The sequence below is a fragment of the Drosophila navojoa genome, chromosome 2 (genome assembly GCF_054131105.1).
Source record: "Drosophila navojoa isolate 15081-1374.11 chromosome 2, UAZ_NAV_1.0, whole genome shotgun sequence".
NCBI lineage: Eukaryota > Metazoa > Arthropoda > Insecta > Diptera > Drosophilidae > Drosophila > Drosophila navojoa.
In genome coordinates, this window is record NC_142890.1 from 15426433 (window position 1) to 15439602 (window position 13170).

Sequence of the window (13170 nt, forward strand, 5' to 3'; positions counted from 1 at the left end):
CATAAAATCCCTGCTTGATGGTGTTCGTGTCAGTTGGCGTAGCTGTACATGCATTTGTGTATTCATATGCGGCAATGTGATTCTGGCTTATAATAATGCATTGCAAATTTCCCATACGTTGGCCAATAATTTGGCCCTGGGGGATCAAGTGTCAGCCATTGGCTATTTTGTCAACCTCGCACTTATTGGGGATCTCAAATTCTAAAGCTTGATACGAGGGTGTTACGGAATGCATATACATATGTACATACATACATACATACATTCGATAAGGCATATATGTATAATACCTTAAAAACTTAAAGTGTAACTAATTAAAAATAAAATATCGTACGCTGTCTGTGTGCTCAAACCGTTGCCTTCACATTCCCCCGATCGTTCCATTAATCTTACAAATCAATGGCCAATCCCTTCCCTGCATAACATTCTCATTACGCGAAAAGACATTTCATTAGTTGGCAATGACTAATTACTTTGAATTACGATGGACTGCCAACATTTTATAGATTCATCGATCTGGGAATTCAGGCTTCAATCGTTGGGTCGCGTCGCCAATCGCATTCGATGCAAAATGCAAAAATGCACCTCTACAGCAGAGACCCCATGCCGCTTAAAGACCCATCAGCAGTCGAAGACGACGGGGCCAAATGATCAACTGCCAGGCATTCAAATAAATTAATTGCAGACGAGCAGCGAAAAAAAAAAAATGCAACAGGTATCAAAATTGCTTCATTAGATCGTTAAAGCAGAAGCAATAACAACTCTTTTGGATGTTCACACACAGCCAAAGCTAAGCCTTAGACTGTCTATCGTGACACGAATTCATCGTGAGTTAGAGCTTCATCAGTATCATATTGGTATCAAAGTACATACAATGACTTTGTGAAGAGCCATAGATTTGTGATCCTCTTAAGTCTTCTTGGCACTATCTGCTATCGATCATATAGGCGTAATGCTATTTACTTGCTTCTCTGGATAATAAATCTCTCAGTCATATATAAAAGATTATGATAACCGTCAGTCAATGCTTTCAGCTTGGACTCTTCAAGTCGAATGCGTGTTATTGTGTTTGATCGTGGCATGAAACGAAAATCAGACACGCGCCCATCTCTATTAACAAGAGATCGGCCAAGCTATCGGCCAGCTGATCGCTTTATTAAGCCGCAAACAAGTTGGCAGCAACTTGGGCTGTATTTTAAATCAATAACCTGGCAATTAAAATCCATGCGGTGGTCCCATAACACGGCCAGGCCGCAACGCCGTTTAATAAAGTTAGCATTTGTATAATGTCTTGTCAAAAATTTATTGGCATTTTTTTCTTAACGTTTAAGAGTTTTCGATAGTTGTTGTTGTTGCTGTTGTTGTTGCGATTGTGATCTCTGGTATGCCGCTTGAAATGGCTTTAACTGACCGCCAACAGCGATTGCAGTGGACATATTTTGAGTCTGCTGTGGGTCCCCATTGTTATTGTTGCTGCTGTTGCTGTTGCTGTTGCTGTTGCCGGGGGGGTGTTGACAATTAAAAGACATGAAGCGATTGCCGATTCGCTGGCAATTGCCAGCATTCATTTCGCTTGATTGCCGACAGTTAACAGTGCGATTGCGATCTGATAGGCCGGCAATCGCACAGTTTTCACCTTTTGCCTCATTGCGAATTGATTAACTTATGCAAATGCCCCACTGTTACCACAGATCTCCCCATGACAAAAGGCGTTGCCCTGCACGTTCTGCTCCTCTCAGTCAGTAAAGGCAAAAAAAAAAAAATCGTAAAAAATACCGAAAGCAAAAAACCTCTCCTCAAAATTTGACTGTATTTCTAATTTCCATCAAGCGGCGCTTTGTTGGCTCTGCGACGCTGACTCTGACTCTGACTCTGGCTCTGACTCTGCATGGCAAAAGATTCTCATGTTTTCCTTTTTTTGGCCAGCTCCAAAGCGACTTCGATGTTGTTTTCGTCGTCGTCGTCGTCGTCGTCATTGTTGGCGGTGTCGGTGGATTTTCAATTTCTAATGTAGTGCACGTTACGCCCTGAAGCGATTTTTATTTTATACTTTTTCGACTTTACGGGTTTTATTTATTTTTGCTAGAGCTGGGCGACACTGTGGCTTGCAATGGAAACATTTCTGAATATAATATCCTAATATAACAAGGACATATTTATATGAATGCGAAGTTTTAATATACTTATACTTATATTTTATTTATATTATAGTAAATGCAATATAAATATTTCTTTCAGCAATTGTAAGTGTATTTATATTTATTCCTCTACCATTAATATTAAATTATAAAATATATATTTATATATTATATACTAAACATTCCGTTCCATACAAAAGTCATGCCTTTCGTTCAAGCCCAAAATTGATTCTCGGCTGCATTAAAATACCAAATGTAAAATCCTCGAAATCTTTCATCAAATTAAAATCATTCCATTAAATTCGGATATCATTCCACTGTGCCATGTGGCGCCCTGTCCAAGGCTTCAGACGCCATTTGATGACAAACTTCAAACTAAAAATGTTTGCATGCAATATTTGTTGTTGTCTATTTTATGATTGTTGGTTGCTCCAGCTGGTTGTTGCTTGGTCGTGGTGGTGGTGGCGGTGGCGGTGGTGGTGGTGGTGGTGGCGATGGCGTTGCTGCACACTTTTAGTCATCACCATGTCAGCGGCGCAGACAGCGATCCAAACAATCAAAATGATATGCAAATATATGTAAGAGTACCGCTACGAAAAAGGCGTGGGTTAATTGTGACTTTATCATACGACGGCCAAAGGGAACAATGAAAATTCGCAATCGAAAGGAAAAAATCAAATTTATTACAAATTTAAGCATAGAAACCAACACGACAACACCGGCCCTGGCGACGTCTCTACCGACACGACTCCTCTACAGCTCCAACAGCTCCAACTGCGACTTCAACTTCCACTTCGAGTTGAGCAGAAACGATGGCGATTCGGCAAGTTATAGATTTCGTCATAGTTTCGGTATGGCTAGGTATGAATATCTGGAAATAAACCTGTCAACCGACACCAACGCCAACCGGCTGTGAACTACGAACTTGCAGACCGCCCAGTCGGCGGGTGGGCGGCGCCAAAACTAAGCCACCAAAACGCTGAAATACATAAAACACATTAACACAGCACTGGGAACGGAAATGGTCGCATGCATGTCAAGTTTTCCCATAGCAACCAGAAAGGCCTGCAGTCGATTCGAGATTCGAGATTCGGACTGAAGCGTAACATATTCCAAAGTTTAATGCAAACAACGGCATATGCAGCCTATGAACTACGAGCGGTAACAGTAACTGCAGCAGTAAATCTAACCGTAACCGAACTGCATCCATATCAGACACACAACTCCTGCCTATAGAACAGACGAAAGCCGCGACCCACATACTCGGCATCGGTGCGAAAGGGCAGCACAATGGGACCGGCGGCTATATCCCTCACTGTGGCATGCATGGTATAATCCTCAATCTCGATTCCATCGTTCAGCCGCTCTCCGCACAATCGCACCGAGTTGATGGCTATGAAGTCGTCCGGGCAATTGAAGATCCCAGCGCCAGCCTGGCCATCGGGCACAAGATCATTTTCAGCTGAATAAAAAAATACAAAAAAGCTGAATACAAAAATGATTCTAGATCAGACTCCATCTCTATTGTCTTACCTTCATCCTTATTGATGAGCTGGAAGTCGGGCTGATCGCCGCCTTGCTGTTCGGTGCTATAGCTAATGCTGCACACATTTTTTGACCTGGCTAAGCATATTGCATAGTTGAGATTGTTCTAAACATGAAAAGTTGATTTAAGCATTAGTACTTTCTTAAGTTTCGATTAGCATATCAGATACTAGCCAGATAGGTTGCCTCGCGGTTGTCCACAATGCTGCCAGCCACGTCGTAGTTGAATGACTTGATGATACCCTCGCCGTCTTTAAAGTATTGCAGGCAATTATCCGGCGCTAGCTGATCTTCAAGTTGACTGATCATGATATTAAACGATCGTCCGCCGCTTGAGACCTTCACAAATACCGAGAGATATACCTTACTCTCAGTGGAGTCTCCCACGTGCACATATACTATCCAATGAGTAGAAGTGGAGCCTCAATGAAACATTCTCTCTGAGCATTGTTCTACTTACGGTGTTGGCCCGTATTAATGCCACAGAGTATGGGTATTTGGAAGTTTGCATTATGTCCGGATATGATGAATTGATCGTCTAGACAATCGCCATCTGTGGGGCGACTGAGCTGCAAATCCAAGAAACACGCTCTATATAGTTTATATAGATATCAAATATATATGATGGGATACATTGGATATACCAGTACCTCGAACATTTGGAAGTCCAGGCGCAGCTGCTGCACCCCTTGTCTCAGATTTATGATGAGCACACAGATCATCATTTCGCGCACCGCCTGTGGGTAGTTGGGACTCTCAAAGTAAACGATCTGCTGGCTGGTAACATCGCCACAGCCATGAACAACTGAAAGCGAAAATAGTTGGGTCGGGTACTCGGGATAAGCCGCAAGCAAATGCAATATCACTTTATATTGATGATCGGCTGAAATTGAAGATACTCACAGATGCAACAGGCGCCAACACCTTCGGCACATCGTTCGGTGGGTATGCCGCCCAAGCTTTTGCATTCGAACTCGTGATAACAGACTCCCTCCATGGTGCGAATGTCGCCCATCGAAACGCTGCACTTGGTGTTGGGAAATTTGATCACCTCGAAGAGACTTAAGAAGCCCTTGCCCTTAGATTTGGGTGCACCGGGCTGTTTTTGTATAAGATTGGCCTGGATTGGCGATCCATAGATGAGCTGCTTAAGTTTATTTGCCAGCTTGGTGGAAAATGTCTGTGGCTGCATGATAGAGGTGCGCGTTGTGGCTGGAGTGGGCGGCGGAAAAGGCCTCATCGAAGGCCTTACGGAGGGCCTCACCGAAGGCTTCACTGAAGGCTTAGCCGATGGCTCCTCCGTTGGCATAGCACTTGGCATCATGTCCGTGCTAGTGGGCTCAGTTGGTATTTCAGTTGGCTCCGGATCGGGCTCCATGGAAGTCGGGCGCATTGGTATGGTTGGCTCGGGCTCTTCGGGTTCCATCGGCTCTGTCGGCGCCGGCGGCATCTCTGTCATTGCTGGCGGCATCGGCGGTGCCATAGTCATCTCCTGTTCCTGTTGCTGTGCAAAACTCTGGAGGTGTTTGCTGGGCTGGTAGCGCAGCGTATAGTGATAGCCAATACCATCAATGGTCATGCCACCAAGCCGTTGCGGGGATCTTCTGGCACTGTCACGCCTGCTCTTCATCACGCCCAGTGTCACGAAATCGCGACGATCATCGGCGCCAGCCACGCCCACATAATAGAGCGTCAAAACAAGAGCTCTTATCAACGCATCGCGTTTTGACAACATTATTAACGGAACTCCACTTAGCGACTGCCTTCAGATCTTTCCAAACGGCAATCGCTGCTGGGGCTTCGTCTGTTTCAGCCTCAGCAGCAGCAACTGCCTCAGCCCCTGGCTGCCCCAGCTACATGTTTTCTTCGGCTTTATTAGAGCATTAATTGTGGTAGCCACCAACGATGTTGTCGGTTGTCAACACTGTCATCGTAGTCGGCTTTCCCGCTTTTCCCATCTTGGCTGCTGCACAACCTTCACTTTTGCAGTATTTTCTTACGTTCCTCAGCGATCAAACAACAAAGTCACGCTATTGTGATCGCAAGTATGTTCCACGTTGACTGTTTGGCTCTGGTAGTAATTCCGACTGTTGCATCCATTGCTCTATGGCAGCGACTCTGGGCTGCCAAGGGGCCAAAAGCATGGTGACACTATTTAATAAATTATCCCAACCTTATGCACATCAACTCTGCAGAGGCTTAGACAAAAGAATAAAACAAGCTGAGAAGGTGAGTTGGCACAAAACTAATTGAGACGAACGGATGAACAACCAAATTCATTATATCCAAGTTTAAATTATGAAGATCTACTGCTCTGGAGCTGGAATAGGTCGTAGTGTGTCATCGATGATACGCCCCGATGACCTAATAACTCATAATAAATTTGGATTTTGCGGACTCCAATTATTATTTAATTATTTTTATGACTTTTTAATTTACTTCAATGGTGCACAGCAAATGAGTTCAAACTTTTTCGAATATTTGGATCAGATATCAATTCATTGCCTAAATAAAAAATAAATATTACTTGATATATATAGCAATAGCTTTCTAACTATAAAAACCCATATTTACCTTTTATATTCAGAGATTCTCAAATAGATATACTCAGTTATATGTATAACACATTACTTTATTTTATTATGTGTTTATTTACTTTAAAATCTTATTCTTGAACCATAAAATAAACATCTGTTGAAAACTGAAGTCGATTTTCAAATAACCAATTCAATTTTAATAAATATTCTCCAGATGGCCAAGGCAATGGCACAGTGTCATAACGTACATAAAACCCATCAACATAGTATGATCCCTAAATATTAAGGTAAACAATTACATCATGTAAAGAGAGCTAATATTTGACTTACCAATAAGGGACATCTGGTATTAAAATTGGTATAGTTTTTAAGCAAATCGAACAGCATTACAACAAGAGGAGAATATGGCTTCTTAAGAAACCGACAGACATCAAATGTTGGCTTGTACAGCCAAGGCTTGTAGCCATTTGCTTTGAGCAAAAATTGTGATTCAGCATGAACAGTTTTCGTAGTATGCAGCAGTGTGACTTTAATATTCAAAACAGTCTTGTTTCGATTGATTGCTCGCAGACGACACATGTCCACAGTAACCCAGGATTCATTATGTGATTTGCAGACGGCATTCGTAAACTTGACATAACCTGCATTCTAATTGATGTGAAATACACTAAAACTGATTTATAAATTTACAAAATTGTAAACTTACATTGAAGCTGAATTTTAGTATAAAGCAAACGTGAAGAATGCTGACAGCAAGTAATGCACTCCTCATAGCTGCGATGTAGCTCACCAAACTTAACTATATTATACTTTCAGTAGAGTTTTTGCACCGAAAAGACAGTACTTTGTCCATAACACGGCATTTTATATCGATACCCATTCCGCAAATAGAAAATAAATAACATTTTAATTATATAAATGCATCATTTCACTAACTAAATGCCCGAACTGATCATATATCTATATATTATAATATAAATATAAATTTAATCATATATAATATATACATATTCTATGCAGTAAGCTGAGTTTCGCGGTACGCCAAAACGGATTGGAAAACATTGTATTCATTAGAGCTAACATATAATATTAATAAAATCTAAAACTAAGCACTTGCGTTTCCTCTCACATTTTAATATTTGTTTGTCAAATGCGCAATTATTTGTATTTACTGGCATGCTATTCAGATAATTCCAGCAACTCATTAAGCTTTAATCGCCGCAAAAGTTTATATTATCGTTGTTATTTCTGCTGTGGGCTGTGCATAATAATACCAATTGCAGTTGGCGTCAACAATTAACAATTTTAACCTTGTTGTGCATGATGCATATGCTTCTCCATCGAGCTGCTCAGCTACGTCACGACGATGATCACATGATGATTGTGCTGCGGATGATCGTGATAATGATAATGCAGTTGCAATCGCTCATGTGCATAAAAAGCTGCTAAATGATGTTTTGATTTCTGCTTCAGTTTCTCTTGGAGCGAGACTCAAGTGCTCTTCGATCGTTTTCGCAATTAAGATTAAAGATAATCCCTATTTCTCAATCAAAATACTAAACACTCTTCCAGATATTCATACATACAAATGTGAGTATTACGCATTGCATTCAATTGATGATTTATGAAACTTCAACTGAATAAAAAGTTAAATCCCAAAATGGCAATTAAACATAGAATTCATCTATGCGTTACACATTTCGTGACAAACTGTTGATAGCCTCCATAAATGATTATATTGATTTCGATGGCATGAGAGCTAAGCTACCATAATCGCAATCATTGATGACTGCTGAGCATTGGATATTGATATTACCCGATGTGACCAATTTGCATACTCTATTGCCGGCACCACTCTCATTAGGCACTATTAATTATGATAGTTGTAATTGATTTCGAATCAGCCGGCATTGGCATGCAAACTTATGCCTCAATGTTGTAATCGAATGCACAATTACATTCGCAATCGAAACCGATTCGATCAACGACTCGTCGCGTCGTTAGGATTTAATTTATTTGAAAGTAATTGTCTCTAACGCAACTGACATCGATGGGTTTGCTGGTCTTTATGACTCTGAGTTATTCCACTGCTGAAGAGCACTCAACTAAGTACTACAGCTCACTAGTCGAAACCAGGAAAACGGGTTCGCATATATTTACTACTCTCTTAGAGGTTTTCTACAATTTGTTGCAAAACCTGTAACTAAATCGAAACCCATTTGCTATATGTACATATCCTAAATCAATGGAAGGCCTACTTAGTCATCTTGCTTATTTTAAGATCTATCGATTTCATATTTGCAACACTTGCACATAATAATATTTCCATAAAAGAGTATTTAGTCTTCGGTAGACTGATTTTAATAATTTTTTTATTATTGATATTTAAACTAAGATTTGGAAAGCTGTAATCGTAGCGAAATAATCTAATGAATGACTAATGCATATTTAAATAGGAACATTCTTTGAGAATATCGTAAAAAGAACAAAAGCTGTCGTGAGAACAAGAGTACACGAGAAAATTATAATTTAATATTAGACTAATTACACATAATTAAATAATATATAAGAAATTATATTATGAATTACGGCACTCATAAGAAGATTTAAAAAATAACAATATTCTAAACTCAAAGGAGAAACATCAGAGATAATAGTTGATGTTTGCGCAACACTCCAATATTTGCATTCAACGGCTGCTCCGACATCTCCTCATCTTTGGTGGCTGGGAGCTCTTTCAACGCCATGTAGAGAACACGTAGAGACAATTCCCATCCATTAATTGAATCAAATCGAACGTTACGCATGCGTCACGCCAAATGACAAAGGGAGCCGCCAATGCTTGGATGCAATAACTGGGAGAGGCTCACACATGTGCATGACCAGGCCAGACCCAGACCCAAACCAGATCTGGCTGGACCCGGCCTGGGAGACCACTTCAGACAGCGGACGGCGGACAGCATTGTGTGCATTATGGTTATTGCTATTATGTTAGTTATTTGTATGGTCAAAGTGGGAAGCGCAGCTGGAGCGCAAGAAGTTGCCCAGTGGGTGTAGGAGTAGGGAGTGCAGGTGTAGATAGTGTCGGGAATGGAGGATGAGGCAGCTGGAAATGATCAGTAAACTGGGTGATGGGCACTTGGCAACCGGCGAATCAAACCGTGCTAAAACCCACTTAATTGACATTTAGTGGACACTCGAATGCGAATTCAAATGCAAATGCTGCGCCATGAGCAGCCGCCACAGCAGCTGCAGCCAAATGCAGTCCGAGTGCCAAAGAGCCGATGCACATCAGCTCTATAAGTAGTATGCCTTTTCGACTGCTGTCCATTTACCGAATGGGCTGGCATTCTAATGCGACTTCAGCCCCAGTCACAGCCACGCCAATGATGACGTTGATAATGAGCATGTTGCCTACTCGTTGCCTACTCGTGGCTGCTGCTGCTGTTTGTATGCCCTAGCAGAGGGTACTCTTACTTAATCACTAGAGAAGCAACGCCTAGCAGGAAAGAACATTAAAGATGGACAATGTACATGTATATATATATATATATATATATATATATATATATATATATATATATATATATATATATATATATATATATAGAATAAGTCTACTATACTATAAAGTTAATCTACTATATTATCTGGAATAGTAAAACATATATCATGATTGAGCACCGCCTTTTCCTCCTTTAGAAATATATAAGAGTATTGAATATTCGTTTTAAATGTGTTGATTTTTTGCTGTTGTTGTTGTTGTTCTAGCCATGATTTCTGAAGATGCAGCAGCAACAGCAGCAGCAGCAGCAGCAGACATCATTACAATATAATTGATGGGTTATAAACCGGTAACGGTACATCGCAAAAAAATTCTCTTTTTAGCATTTTGGCTTTTTTGGCCAACGCAAAGCAAAGTTTTCTTGTTTTCTATTTGGAAATTATTATTGTTCCATTTGACAGCGGGCAAGATGTGCGTATGCACAGACCTGGCTATGGGACGTAATGCCACCAAATCGGGTGGGAATTGAACGTATTTGCAAATAGAAAACTGTTTTACTTATGCGGCATGTTGCTTGGGCGGTAGCATTTAGGATTTACTTAGAGATCAGAGAGTCTACTTATTGTGAAGTGAAAATAGAGTAAAATACAAACGAAAACAAATTTAGCCAGTTTCAATGCCAACGTTTTCGAGCGTCAAGAACTCGACCTGGATGCCATGTGAACCATACCGTCCAGTCTCCATAGGTAACGATTCGTTCCAATGTCATTTTTGCTAAGACAAAAGCTGAAAGTGTTTCGCTTATATCGTGCCACTTGAGCAAAAACTTCAAGAAAGTTCAAAACAACATTTGCGGTTACGGTTTTTTTAGATCTTTTGTTTTTATTTTCGTTTGATGTGTTTTTATGGTCTTATAATGCCGTCTAAACCACAGCTGTGTCGGTTGTTTTTATCGTTCCCTTCCCAATGTTGCATGCACCACAAACAAGCGAATCGACGATCGATTTGCAGAAACTTGCCATAAATGGTGCGTAAATTAAATGTTTGATTATTCAAATGAAATGGGTAAAAGTCTGGGTCAACACGTGTTGACTGATGCGCTACAAAGCAGATGCAAAAATGGAAGAGGCATTAAATGATTTGATATATATACTACATTCATAATGCGCTATTAATTACCACGAGATCATTTAGCAAATGCGATTAAAATAAATTAAGAGATGAGAAAAAATTAAAAAATATTCTCTGGATAAGTCATTGAAATTGGAAAATAATATGAAAATAATTTATAAGATTTAAGCATCTATATAAGAACATTTAATTGACTCCATATTGTATATAAATAGATTAATAAAAAATATTTGATATTTATTTAAGTATTTCATATATATTTTTACAGGTATTTTATCATTAAGCGTAGCGCACCGAAAAGTGCGTTTTGGCCCATTAATACGTAAGTTGGCTAATTCTATGCCATGCCAAACTCAACTCGAAAGGATGCGAGGCGGAAGCTGGCTTCGGGTTCAGTCTCGGCTTTGGATTCATTGTTGCCGCGGCCATTGCCTTTGGCTCTTTTTGGCAACATGTTGCGGCAACACTTGTTGGCCGGCCGGCAGGGAGACAATTCCTTTGTCTTGGGCCAGACTCGGCTCCTGTGCGTGGCTTGCGGTTTAGTTGTGTTTCTTGCTTCTTTCTTTTTCTCTTTTTCTGGCAACTGCCCAAAGCGCTCCTCCACACAACAGCACATTGATCAAGATCCATAATGAGCGATAACTGCAGTTGAGTTTTTGTTGCCAGCTAGCAGCAGGCTTTGCTTTTGTTTCGTCCTGAGATTGAGCGCGCTTTTTGTCGATGCATTAGTTACGTATCTTTCGGATGCAGAGCAAACATCCGCATATTGCATTGGCCACTGCTGCACGTAGCGGCATTTGGTGTTTTTTTTTTTCGGCTTTGTTTATGTCTGTGGCGCTGCAAAATTAAACTGTTAACTTGCCATGTTTAGCTGCCATTGTTTGTGGCCTGTCCAGACATTGTTTGGCTGAGTCTTAGCTCGTGGGTAACATATGTATGGATGTCGTGTAGCTGTGTGCACGAGTATGTGTAGAGCTACATATCTGTATCTGTATCTGTATCTGTATCTGTAGCTGGTATCTGTATCGCTATCTAATCGCTTTCTAATGGCCTCAGCTCGCCTGGCGATCTATGTTACCTGTCAGCGGCGCTTGTTTGCCTAATAGATTGCAGGCTACCTATTTTTTGTTTATTTATCTCCTACTTCTTTTTTTTTTACTGCTGCAGCCGCCAACCCATTTAAAACATTTTAATACATTTTTGCTGCCATTTTCCCCCTCTCGAGCTGGCCTTTAAACTTTGCTACATGGAAAATTGCATGTTGATCACTGGCTCGCCAGCAGCAACCTTCAAAATTAAGTTGTCTCGATTAGTTATTTATTTTTTAATTACCTGCAGCTCTGATGGCAACTACTTTTTTTTGCAGTGGCCGTAATTAATTACCAATTGTAGTGTGATGAACTTTAAGCGAATATTGATAGTATTTGCCTGTCTAGATTTTGGATTTAGGCAGACAAATTGTGCATAAATCAACTGCTGTCGGTTGACTTGATTTATTGTGAGAATTTAATGCAAAGTGTAACCCAAATTTGATAAATAAAAAAAAAATTGATGCTACTTATTGTTATTTCAATCGATTATTCATTTAACTTTAAAATCGGAATAATACTATACAGTATATTTAATTACCGATTTCAATACATTCTTAAATCTTATTCTTGAATAAGAAAGTAAACATTTGTTGAAAACAGTGATCGATTTTCAACTAACCAATTGATTTTTAATAAGAAGTCACCAGATGGCCAAGGAACACCGATATTCTCATAGAGTACATGAAACCCATCAAGATAGTATGGGCCCTATGGGAAAATAATGTGGTAAACAATTACATCATGTAAATAGATGCAGTATTTGACTTACCAATAAGGGACATCTGGTATTAAAATTGGAATAGTTCTTAAGCAAATTGTACACCATTACAACAACAGGATGATAGGGCTTCTTCAGAAACCGACAGATGTCAATTAACGGCTTATAAAGCCAAGGTTGGTAACTATTGCCTTTCGAAAAGAACTTAAATTCAGCGTACATACTATGGACGGGATGTAAAAAGGTGGCATTTAGGTTGAAAACAGTCTTGTTTCGGTTGATTGCTCTCAGACGACATGTGTCCAAAATAACCCAGGATTCATTATGTGACTTGCAGACGGCATTCGTAAACTTGACTTGAGCTGCATTCTAAATTTTGAAATACACCAACACTGTTTTATAAATTTACAAAATTGTAAACTTACATTTATGCTGAATTTTAGTATAAAGCAAACTTGAACAATCCCGACGACAAATAACGTGCTCTTCATATCTGCGCTGTACT

General features: G+C 40.0%; 2 protein-coding genes across 2 annotated transcripts; both read right to left on the reverse strand.

The window, feature by feature from the left end:
* Positions 1-2800: 2800 nt before the first annotated feature.
* LOC108653207 (uncharacterized) lies at positions 2801-5580 on the reverse strand. Its single transcript, XM_018103568.3, has 6 exons — positions 4587-5580; positions 4334-4488; positions 4144-4252; positions 3858-4081; positions 3672-3789; positions 2801-3600 (listed from the first exon to the last, which is right to left on the reverse strand). The coding sequence occupies exons 1-6, from the start codon at positions 5416-5418 to the stop codon at positions 3350-3352; spliced, it is 1689 nt and encodes a 562-aa protein (XP_017959057.1). The 5' UTR covers positions 5419-5580; the 3' UTR covers positions 2801-3349.
* A 759-nt stretch (positions 5581-6339) lies between these two features.
* Positions 6340-6992, reverse strand: LOC149092181 (uncharacterized). Its single transcript, XM_089256731.1, has 3 exons — positions 6927-6992; positions 6551-6868; positions 6340-6495 (listed from the first exon to the last, which is right to left on the reverse strand). Exons 1-3 carry the CDS (start codon positions 6990-6992, stop codon positions 6349-6351), a joined length of 531 nt encoding a protein of 176 aa, XP_089112857.1. The 3' UTR covers positions 6340-6348.
* Between the last annotated feature and the right edge of the window lie 6178 nt (positions 6993-13170).